Genomic DNA, 12,484 nt, shown 5'->3' on the forward strand with positions numbered 1-12,484 from the left:
CAACAAAATCTATATGCTCCTTCAAATTCCCCATTCCTCAATGTTGCTATCACATTCGTCTGCTGGACCGTGTTTTTCGATGATATTCTTTGCAGAGCCATTCTTTCTGAAGCAGTCGATTATTGCACTTGATGCAATACTGTCACAAGAAATAACAAGATTACAGATAGCATCCAAGACATTCCAATTTGGCTGCAAATTGTTCCTTCCTTCTGTATTGCAGATCGAGTACCTTATTAGGTGGGCTCTATATGCTCTCTTGAGGTTATAAATAATGCCTTGATTCCTTGGTTATAAATAATGCCTATAAATTCTACCAAGTGGCTTGGCAGAGTGTGCTGTATAACAATCTAGAATCATCAAAATGTTCCTTTTTTCTGAAGCCATTCTTCTGTCGACTTTTGATAACCAAGACTGAAAAATTTTGCCCATAAGCCAAGCACTTCTATTGGCCTCATAATCATAGGGAAGTTGGTTAACTTTAAAACGTCTTGGCTTGTAAAACTTACCAATCACAAGTGGTCATAGTTTTGTGCTGCCATCTGAATTGCAGCATAACAGAACAGTGAGTCTTTGTTTACTTAAATTTCCACCATGACAAGACTCCTTGAACAGCATATGTGTTTTTTTGGCAGCAAATTATAAAATAAACCTGTCTCGTCAAGATTAAATATACCCTTTGCCTCATATTTTTTTCAAGAATGGACCTTACGGAACACAACCAGTTTTGCCTCTTTTTTGTCAACTAATCCAGACTCGCTACAAACATTTTGCAAAATCAAGTTATTCCTGTCTTTAAAGCTTTGGAGCCAGCCAATGCTGCATTTGAAGTCGCAAGATAATTTGCATTTTCTTGCAAAATTGCACCTGGTATTGGTGAATTAGATGCATGCATTTGTTAGTACCAATTAACAGAAGGGACTTCTTCTACAGGGATGGATACACTTAAATAGAAAGGGTGCAAGATTATTTGCTGATGCTATCGAGGCAGTGTTAGGTGGGTCGGAAAACTGCTAGCTTGGGGGGAGACAAAGACTAATAGATTAACAGTAGCCACTGGCAGAGGTGAAAGTGATTCTTGCACTGCTTCTATTGGAATAAGCAGAAGCCTGGAAAACAAGATGCAGGATATTTCAGAGACTGCTGTGAGTCATTGCGGTACAAGTAAACACATGGGTTGTGTTAGGGTAGCTAAGAAAAAGAACAGGTGCATGTATACTTTGCGTGTACACCAATGCTAGGAGTTTGGTAAATAAATTTGATGAATTTGAGGTATTGCTCAAAGCATCAAAGGCAGATATTGTTGGGATATCAGAGACATGGTGTCACACAGATATAAGGAATGCAGAACTGGAATTTGTTGAGTACAACATCTACAGAAAGGATAGGAAGGGAGGAGGGGTTATGCTATTAGTTAAGAAACACATGAAATCCAAGGAAGTGAAGCCAGTTGACATCGCTGGACAGTGCAGTGTCGAGTCAGTTTGGTGTGACATAAGCATTGGGAGATCAAAATTGAGAGTAGGAGTGTGCTATAGGCCTAATGAATCTAATGAGTATAATAAGAAAATGTACAGGGAAATAGAGTGGGCCAGTACATCAGAGAATCTTATAATGGGGGATTTTAATTTCCCAGATATTGACTGGAATTTGTGGGTTGGTCACTCACACACTAGCAAGGCTTTTGTGGATTTATTGGATGATTGTTTTCTACATCAGCGTGTTTGGGATGCAACTAGAGGGTGTAATACTCTTGATTTGATTATCAGTAGTGATTCTTCATGCATTAAGAATCTGCAGATAGAGGAACCATTAGGTGGCAGTGATCACAATGTGCTGAAGTGGGATTTACTCAAAGAGGTAACCACCATCAGGGGTAAAGGGAAGGGTTATTGCTTTCGGAAAGGCGACTACGATGGTCTGAAACAGTATTAAAATTCTATACAGTGGGACCAACTGATGATGTTACCAACAGCAAATTCAAAATGGGAAGCATTCAAAGAACTTATCTTGGAAGCTACTAGGCTTTACATACCAACTAAGAAATATTGTTCAAGGTTTAGGCCTAAATGGATGTCAGATGAACTAATGAGACATATGGCAGAGAAGAAAAATGCATGGGATACATATAAATTAACATGTGACACAGAAGCCTCTGATAGATATAAGTTGATCTGTAACCAAGTTACAAAGGAGGTTAGGCAGGTGACGGCAGATTACGAGAAATCTTTGGCAAGGGATGCAAAGAAAAACAGCAAAGAGTTCTTTATTTATGTAAACTCTAGAAGGAAGGGGATGAATCAGATTGGTCCACTTGATATCGATGGTTCAACTGTTGATGATCCTGCTCAGATAGCTAACAAACTAAATGAATATTTTTTATCGACATTCACACATGAGGAGTTATTCAGGGAGGGGAATGCCAGAGGTCTATTCAACTCTGGCAGTAAGCTAGATAATCTTGTAATAACTGAGAGTAAAGTTGAGGAGAAATTGTTGAAGATAAAAACAAGAAAGGCACCTGGGGTGGATGGGATCTATCTAGTTATATTAAAGGAGGCAGCAAAGGAAGTAAGCAAACCCTTAGCCATAATTATGAGAACTTCCTTGGACTCAGTGGAGGTACCCATAGACTGGAGATGTGCATATATGACCCCAATTCAAAAAGGAGGATCAAAGGTTGACACAAGTAATTATAGACCTGTGAGTTTAACTTTTGTTCCAGGAAAATTAATGGAGGCACTGGTTAAAGAAGGACTGCAGGATCATCTAGACAAGACTTCAGCTATAGCTCGGACACAGCATGGTTTTGTTAAGGGGAAGTCTTGCCTGACCAATTTGATTGGATAATGTGATGCAGTCACAAAAGAACTGAATGCAGAGAATAACTTTGATATTATATACTTGGATCTTAGAAAGACTTTTGATAGTGTTGCACAAGGAAGACTGCTGCACAAATTGGAGCAGTGTGGCATTGCAGGCAAATTGCTGCTATGGATAAAGGGATGGTTGAGGGGGAGAAGACAGACAGTGGTAATGAATGGACACTGCTCATCGTGGACTAATGTTATTAGTGGAGTCCCTCAGGGTTCAGTGTTGGGTCCATTATTGTTTTCTGTATTTATAAATAATATTGATGATAGTATATCAAGCTTAATGTCTAAGTTTGCAGATGATACAAAGGTTAGCAGGGTTGTTAAGGACACTTCTGATGATATACTGCTGCAACAGGATCTGGAAAGGTTGAGCAGATGGGCTGAGAGGTGGCAAATGAAGTTTAACTTTGACAAATGTAAAGTACTACATATGGGAAACAGCAACCCCAGAGCAACATATCAACTCTGTGGTACTACACTGACAGTGGTAGAGAATGAAAAGGACCTGGGGGTAATTGTGCAGGCAGATATGAAGTTCTCTGAGCAGTGCAGATGGGCTGCAAGAGTAGCTCATGGTATGTTATCGATGATATACAGGAATTTTTCTAGCAGGGATAAGGAGGTGATTATTCCCTTGTATAAGGCAATGGTCAGGCCACACCTTGAGTACTGTATACAGGTCTGGAGGCCTCATTTCAAGAAGGATGTAGAGCTGCTGGAACGAGTACAGAGAAGGACAACAAGATTAGTGAATGAACAAAGGGTTGCTCTTATGAAGAAAGACTTAAGTTTTGCAAATTACAGTGTCTGGAGACTAGGCACCAGCGAGGTGATCTGATAGAGGTGTATAAAGCCTTGAATGGTTTGAGCATGCTCAATGCTGACGGAATTCCCCTTCTTGCTCAGAATAATCACTAGAGAGGGCAAAAATTCAATTTGAGGAAAGACAGATGTAGTATTGATGTGCAGAAATTTGCCTTTAGCCAGTGGGTAGTTGGTTGGTGGAACAGACTTCCATCCCTTGTTGTGGAAGTTGATAGCCTAAATAAATTTAAAGCTCAGCTGGACAGGTATTTTGAACGAACAGAGGGGTGAAGTGGAAGGTTTTTTTTTTTTTGGCTGATGCTGCATAAGCTTGTTTTCCTGCATCATATGCCTCTACTAATGCTAATGCTAATTGTGATCTGCTATGCACAAGCATGTGAGAGAAGATCGTGGTAAAATGGTAAGGCAGAGATGTTGAGAATATCAGTAGGAAGCACACACAGTATTCTCCATGACCATTTGTGTATGACATGTTTGTGCATGCCGGGTTCCAAGACTGCTCACACCTGGGCAACAGCAAGTTTGCATGGAGATTTGTAATGAGCTCAAACAGTTATTGAAGATAGTAAGGTTCTGCACAAGGAGATAATTGTGGATGACACATGGCTTCATCATTTTGACCCAGAGATTATGCAACAAAGCTCTGTTTGGAAGTCTGTGTCATCGCCAACACCAATAAAAAGCAAAAGTTGTGGCTTCTGCAGGAAAGGTATGGTCATCTTTTTTTGACATTTAAGTAATGGTTTACCAGCTTGTTGTGTCATGTCATGGGACCTTACTACAGAACTGTACTGCACGCTTTGCCGAATCACATTCGTCTAAACAACTACAACTGCATGCAGGTGGGTGGATACTGCATTATAATGATGCGAGATCTCACATTGCTTACACTGTCATCCAGTACTTAGCCAGCATTAATGTTAAATGCGTTCCTTATCTGTCCTACAGCTGTGACTTTGCACCCTGTGATTTTTTATTTTTTTAATTTTCAAAGTTAAAGGAGTTGCAAGGAAAACATTTCCAGCTGTCAAAAGCTGTAAAAACATCAGACTTGATTTGCAAATGTATGGCAAAAAATGGCTTCCACCTTGTTTTCAAAGAATGGCAGTAACATTGGACTTAGTGCAAAAACATCAGATTGGGACTACTTTGAAAAGGACAATCAAAATATTGAGTATAAAAAGGTTAATAAAAAGTGTTGTAAAAAAAAAATTGCGAACATTCTTTATTGAACAATCTTTGTAGTTTTAATAACTTTAATATATTAATTGTATGCTGGATATTGGCAGTAACCTGAATTCATTTTTTTTTTTTTTTTTTTTTTTTTACAGATATTCCACCTTATAATTCTGCAAGGCGATATGGTGAGTAAAATAGAAATATAATGTAAAAAAACATATTCCTTTGATTTTTCTAGAGGATCAGTAATAGCCCATTTGAATTAATAAGTTATTGTTAAGCCAAAATATTCTGGCTATCTGTAAGTTTTCATTCCCAAGTTATATGAAATATGTAGTTACAAACCTGTAAGGCCCTTGCAACAAGCACAGCATGTACAGTTACTGTTTTTTCACACCAGGTAAGTAAACCTTGGGTTTGATTCCTTTCTAAACAGAACTGTTTTACACTATGACAGCCAAATTAAACAACCATGGCTCATTTTTTAGAGGTTGGGAGTAAAATACAATAAATGCCCTTGTGGACACTGATCAGATGAAATATTAGCAGAAAAATTTTTTAAAAAGTAAAATAAAGTCCGCCCACAGAAAAAGAATAACAGGAAGACATCAAACACCAGTGAAACAGTGTTTCTTTGCAGGTGTAGGGTTTCCTGAAATGAAAAGCTAGACGGAATGGATGAAAATTTTTCAGAAGTAGTAACTCCAGAACAGCAGTGAGATGATATGTCTCCTTGACTAGCAAAAGCTGTCATAAACTGAAATAAAATTTAGAGAGGGTAATTATAAAATGATCACCTAATGAAGAATAAATGAAACTACCTGAAAAAGAATAGAAGAGGAATTTGGCTGTCAGTGCTCCCTGTTTTAAAGGGGGACCTTTGAGGCACTCTTGGCAGGAGAAGAATGAATGTAGTGTTAACCTCTCATTACAGAAGAATGTGAGTTGAGTGGCTGTAGCCCCATCAGTAAGCAGACAGTCCTGATCAGCAAAGTGCTCAAAGCTGTGAAAAAATTAAATAGAAAACTTGTGAACAGAAAATAAATATTCAAAGCCAGTGACTCTAGTGACATTTTGACATTTCAAATTTAAAATAATAAAGGTTACCCCATAATTACAAAGTATAAATATATTAAAATGAAATTAGTTTAAAGAATAAGGAACCAAGGGGTATATAACTAAGAATATTTTGAAAATAAAAAATAATTTTTTTATTTGCTTAAAACTAGCAAAAGTGCAAGAATAATAAAGTCAGAAATTGTGAAGGCATATGCATGTACTAATATAAAAAAACAGTATATACATAACAAAGAAAACAGCAGTGCAAACTCTACACTTGGAATAAAATTGATTAAATTTAGTTAAATCTAAAGATAAGGAAATGAGTATTGTTACAAATTACAAATGCAGGGCAGTTTAGGCTACTTAAAAGGAGGGGTGTTGGTAAAATTGGAGAGTTTAAAGTGGTAAGCACAATGACTGGACATGTCAATGTTTAAAAAAAAAAAATAAAACCCCACTTTCTGGTTTATAACAGTCATGAACTCTGACTTCTCGACAAAATTAGCAGAATGTGTAGAAAACATGGTGTGACCCTTGCAGCTTGCAATGAAGTGGGACAAAATTTGGTATGGTGGTGAACCATAGAATAATGATGAAATGAGGAGACTGAGAAATGTTGGACAGGTATAAGGGACATTTATGGCAGTTGTATAAGAATTACCAAAAATGTTACATTACAGAAGTCAAAACAAGATGCTCGAAAATATGGTCACATAATATCAGTGTGGTGTATGATCCCCTCCATTTGCTAAACGTACCTGCCAGTGATGAACCATGTTCGATATAAGGGTGTTTATAAGATTCTGTGGCAACAAATCCCATTCTTCCATCAACGCAGACCTTACGTCACCAAGTGACTGAGCAGTTGGCTGTTGCCGTGCAATGCGACGCCCAAGAGTGTTCTACACATATTCGATTATTGGATTTAGGTCTGGCGATCATGCTGGCCACAGTAATTGTTGGATATCTTTAGTTTCAAGATATTCCTCCTCCACTCGAGCTCTATGTGCAGTGGTGTTGTCATGCACGAAAAGAAAATCTGGGCCAACTGCACCCCTAAAAAGTCGCACATAGGCTCCGAGAATCCGTTCTCGGTACTATGTACAGTTACGGTATCTCTATTAAAAACGTGAAGAAGGATGCAGCGATCATTATTCTACCCCACACAAGGACACTGCCTCCATCATAAGTGTTCCTTTCTCTGATAGAGGGATGTACCGCATTCCTCATTGTCTCCAGATGAAATACTCTTAGGATCTGTTTGTAGGCTAAAACAGGACTCAGTAGAGAATGGAACTGTACCCCATTTGTCAGGACTCCAAGTTACATGTTCATGGCACCAGTTTTGATGAGTTCTGCGGTGGTTTTGAGGTTAATGGAATTTAAGGTATTCTTGTTTTTTGAGGCGGTCTCCAGGGCTTCCCCTATGTGCCACAGTAGCGTCTGAAAAGCAATCATGCCAAAGCCGGCAAGTGTGAATAGGTTTTGGTGTATGTGTTATGTTGAGTGCCGGTGCCTGGCAACTTTGAAGCCAGGGGGCAGCAAACACCTAGTCCGCTGCCCCCTGGCTCCCATGCCACTTGGAGGCATGCCAGGGACCACAAACAGGTGGTCCCTGGCATGTCTCCACGTGGCACGGGACTTTTAGTGGGATAACAAGTTTTCTTGTTATCCCAATAAATAAGGAAAAATGAAAAGGAAGGAACATAGCGTGAGAAGTAGGGGTAAGAGAATGGATGGAAAAGAGAAGAAAAGCAAGGGGATGAAAGAAATAGGCATCCCCAGAAGAGGGAGAAAGCAAGAGTTTAAAGAGTAAAGAATATAAGTGGATAAAGCTTATGCAATTCGGTACGGCCACACAACCAGATCAAAAGTAAAACTAATATACACATTATTTACAAAGCCAACAATTTAACATTTCTCTCAACTAGAGAAGAATAGACAAGGGGTTAATGGAATACAAAGCACTGGCTTCATTGTGGAAAGTCCACTTGAACAGTCTGGTTGGAAATGTTTTCACCTGTGGCCGCAGAAACCTCAAGAGACAGTTGATGACGGCATTGTAGGGTTCCGTTTTGTTGTTAGGGCATAGCCTTTGGGCAAATTGGCTAGTTGTAATGGTTCCTATCTCCTGAAACTGTTTCCATCGTGCCTAGGCTACACTGCATGACATATTAAGCCAACGTGCTACCTCTGGTTTGTGCCTCTCTTGCTTCAAGTCATCCAATGGCCCACCATCTCAAAGAATCATCTAAATCATGATGATTTGCCATCTTGAGTACTGGAGATATGGCTATCCCACTGAGCAAGCCTTAAAATGGGGATGAAGTGATGTATCACAACCTGTGTTTTTATAGGCATGAATATTTTGCATAATGTGCAACTTTGTAAGTTGGTAGATTAATTTCTGTTGGATACTCAGAATTGGCATACCAGGATGCCAATCAAATCAAATATCAAATCAATCATATTTGATAAAAAAATCAAATATTCACCTTCGCCGATACTGTTCACAATAAAATAATCATGAAAAACATTTTGTTCTGTTAATTTTGTCGAGCAATATATTACCGTATGCTGTACATTCCTTTCAGGAGCATTTTATCTTGAAAGTTTGTTATTATATTATAGTGCTTTTACGAATTGACCTTATCAATTTTATTCTTACTTTTGATTTTTTTACAGTAGAGCGTCAGTTATCCGGAATAATTGATGTCAGATCTCTTCCGGATAGCTAAATTTTCCGGATAATTGAACCGGAAAATTTCCAGATAATTTTTCTGGTAAGATTAAATAAATTTAAGGTAAGGTTTATTTAATTGTAATTTAATCGATTTATTTAATTGTAAGGTAAGATTAAATAGATTGTCTTACCTTACGATTAAATTAAATAAGATTAATTAAATAAAAAAAATTATAAACCAATCTTGGAAAACCGAATTATCCATCCAGGCATTTTGTGATTTTTGTACAAAATAGGAAAATTAGAAAGATTTTTAAATCTTCTTGGTTTTTTTCGACTTACTGATAACGAGCACAGACAATCTGTGCATCCCAGTGGCATTTGCACACATAGCAATTGTAACTTGCTCTTTTCTCATCTTAAAACTTGGTTCAGGCATTTCTCTTTTAGTGGCTAGGCTTTTCTTGGTAATGCTTTCCATAATAAGCCCGTCTCATCAACATTATAAATGTTTTCTTTCTCGTAATTTGCTATAACTGAAGCGAACTTACTTTTAAAGGACACTGCTGCTAATTCCTCTCCAGAAAGTTTATCGCATTGAATATCTAGTTCACATATACCATGTCTCAATTTAAAGTTTTTCAGCCAACCTGTGCTTGCCTTAAAATCTACATTACCTCTTATTTTCGATTAAAATCCAATGCTTTTACACACAACAATGGGCCAGACACTGGTTCACCTAAACTTCTCTCTGAAAAAAACAAAAAAATAAAGTGCACTGTCTAAAGCGGCATTTTCAGTTTTCAACATCGTCTTTATCCTGCTAGATCCTCCTTCACTATCCATAATCGACACAAATTCTGTTATAGCATTGGAATTTTTCTTGATGTTGTAAATTGTCGAAGTCCCCACATTAAATTCTTTGGAGAGATTTCCTAAAATTTCACCTTTTTTAACTGTATTAATAATTTCTGTTTTTTGTTGCAATGTTAAAACTACGCATTTTCTTTTCGTTGACATTTTACTGTTAAAAATTGAGAAAAATAATAAATCGCAGTTTCGGGCCGATATTATTCTTACCGAATCTGGAGCTAAACTAATCTGAAATTCACTCATGGTTTCCGAGAAAACCCAGGTCTCTGTGATATTTTTCTAAAGCACATTTCTGAAGGTCACATAGAATTCTAGGGAGTCACAACCATAAAACAATAAAAACAATTTGCAGTTTTCAGTTTATTGGGCTGTTTGTTTGTACAATCTGTTATAAACAGGTGGTAACCTCAATCTTTCGCTTATTATAATCAAAATTCAATTTGAAAATATGACCACTATAACCAGAGCTTACTGTCCTACCGTTAATAAAAAAAAGAAGAAAGATCAACTTTTCAAATTATTCTGGATAACCAACGTTCTAACTGTATTTTTATTAATTTTATTTATTTATTTTTTGGTTGGCAAAGTCAAAGCTTGGTTTCTTTGCACTATATGGCTAATACTTTTTTTTATTTACGTGTATTCTATTTAGTGCTTTATTGTTTTGTTTATTGTTTTATATTTTGTTAACAAAAAAGTTTGGTCATAAAACAAATGAAATAATGTTTTCTTTAAACCTAATATATGCAGTTAATAAAATTATATGAATTTAAAATTAATGGGGTCTTTTGTCCAATTCTAGAAGTCTGCTATTGTCATGTGCTTTAGGAGCAGCTTGAATTGCTGATATGTGTCAATTCACATAAACAATTCAAGTGCCAATAACAAAGAACGTGGGAGTTTCACACAAGTGTAAGGCGCCTCCGTAGCCAGGTGGGAAGGAGCAGCAGTGCATAGCACATGCTTCTTGATTAGACTGGGGTTCGAGCCCGTCACCACCAAATATGGAGGATGTGGAAAGGTCAGGGAATGACCACCGCATATCCCGGAGCAACATGGCCTTAGTTGCTAATGCTCCTAAAAACCAACTAACTAACTAACTAACTAACACAAGTGTAAACAAAAAGTTGTAACGTAAACAACTGGAGCACTAATAACCAAGAACACGTTAGTTTTGTTTCACAAGTGCTGCTGTCAACTATTTTTAATGTGAGCCTTAGTGATGCATTTTTCTTCCCATAGTTGCACTGTGGGAAGAAGTTGCACTACGAGAAGTACTTTGCTTCTCGTTTTAAAGTTCCCTTTTTCAACCACAAATTTATGGTCACATATTTTAATAATAATATTTCGAAATACTGACAATTATCAAAAAAAATTTATACAAGGAAGCGAGTTTAGTTGTGATATCGGTTAGCTTCCTCCTCTCTTTTAACCTGTGTACTCCAGGCTAAATTGCATACGAATGGCATAGTAGATCGCCACATTGCTACTTTTTCGTACCTCTACGTTGCCAATGCGCCATTAAAAACCAAATCAATCAATTGTACCTCTACGCATACTTCTCTATCCAAAGCCCGCCGAAATAAAGTGTTTCGCGGTCTATTTGATTATTAGTCTATGCCAGTATATTAATAACTGAAAACAAATTATGTTAAATATTATAATGATACAAAAGCGGTGTATGCTATAAATATGCAAAATGAATTTATTTTATTGTTTTAATTATATTTTATTGTTTTAATTATTAATTAAGATTTTTCATGGAACACTTGTTCACATCTCACGGAACACTAGTGGAACACAGTTTGAGAAACACTGAATTATACCATTCCCAGAGATTGGAAGCATGTTTGAACAAGACAAATCTGCATACTTCAAGGATTTAAAGAAAAATATTTAAAAATATACATTTTCAATAAAAAAAGAATGGATTGTTTACAGTTTGTTCATAATAAATTGAAAATGTAGCGTGGTGTCAAAAAATGAACAATTTTAAATTATTTCTTGCTGATAAAGGGGTTTTTAAAATCTAGCACTTGGGAAAGACGTGTTACCTAGTCTTAGCACACTCATTGTGGGGTTAAATACTTACGCATTAGCATTAGTAGAGGCATATGGTGCAAGAAAGCAAGCTTATATAGCATCAGCAAAAAAAAAAAAAAAAAAAAAACCAACAAAACACCCCTTCCCATTTCACCAATCCATTAACTTCAAATATTTGTCTAGTTCTGCCTTGAACTACAGAAGACCTTCATTTCGCTAGCTCAGAACAGATTCTGTTATAATCTGTATATGTTTACTGACGAAGGGTTTCCATTTACTCTGAAAGCTTCATTCTTTGTCATTAAAATTTTAATTACTGGATATATACTGTATTATTTTCTTCTTTAAGTCATGGAATCCAGTACCACAGGCCCATTTGCATTTAGATAGAAGTTTGTTCCAGCAATCAACCGCCCACTGGCTAAAGGCAATTTCCGCACATCTTCTTCTTCTTCTTTATCTTCGCCTTCTTCCCACGTTTATATGGGATCAGCATCCATTCCACATCTATTTTCCGTCATTCTATCATTTCCGCACATCTATTCTACAACTGTCTTTCCTCAGTTTGAATTTATGCCCTCTCAGGTAACTAATCTGGGCAAGAGGAAGAATCGTATCGGCATTGAGCTTGCTCAAACCATTTAAGGCCTTATACACCTCAATCGGATCATGTCGCAGGTGCCTAGTCTCCAGACACTGAAATTTGCAGAAATTAAGCTATTCTTTGTAAGAGCAACCTTTTGTTCCATTCACCAATCTCGTTGCTCTTCTCTGTACTCGTTCGAGCAGTCCTACATCCTTTCTAAAATGAAGCCTTCAGACCTGTTTACAGTACTCAAGGTGTGGCCTGACCATTGCCTTATACAAGGTGATAATCACCTCCTTATCCCTACTAGAAAAATTCCTGTTTATCATTGACAAGACATCATGAGCTATTCTTGTA

At 37.1% G+C, this 12,484-nt stretch overlaps 1 protein-coding gene across 1 annotated transcript in view; it reads left to right on the top strand.

Moving 5' to 3' along the window:
• LOC150078920 (septin-7-like) overlaps positions 1-12,484 on the top strand; it is a 510,661-nt gene that overhangs the window by 66,207 nt on the left and 431,970 nt on the right. The window contains exon 2 of the mRNA XM_090382840.1: positions 5,033-5,064. Coding sequence (XP_090238966.1) covers positions 5,033-5,064 — 32 coding nt within the window. The remainder of the gene's footprint in view (positions 1-5,032; positions 5,065-12,484) is intronic.

Source organism: Mastigoproctus giganteus, chromosome 10 (assembly GCF_048544385.1).
Source record: "Mastigoproctus giganteus isolate SK-2022 chromosome 10, ASM4854438v1, whole genome shotgun sequence".
NCBI lineage: Eukaryota > Metazoa > Arthropoda > Arachnida > Uropygi > Thelyphonidae > Mastigoproctus > Mastigoproctus giganteus.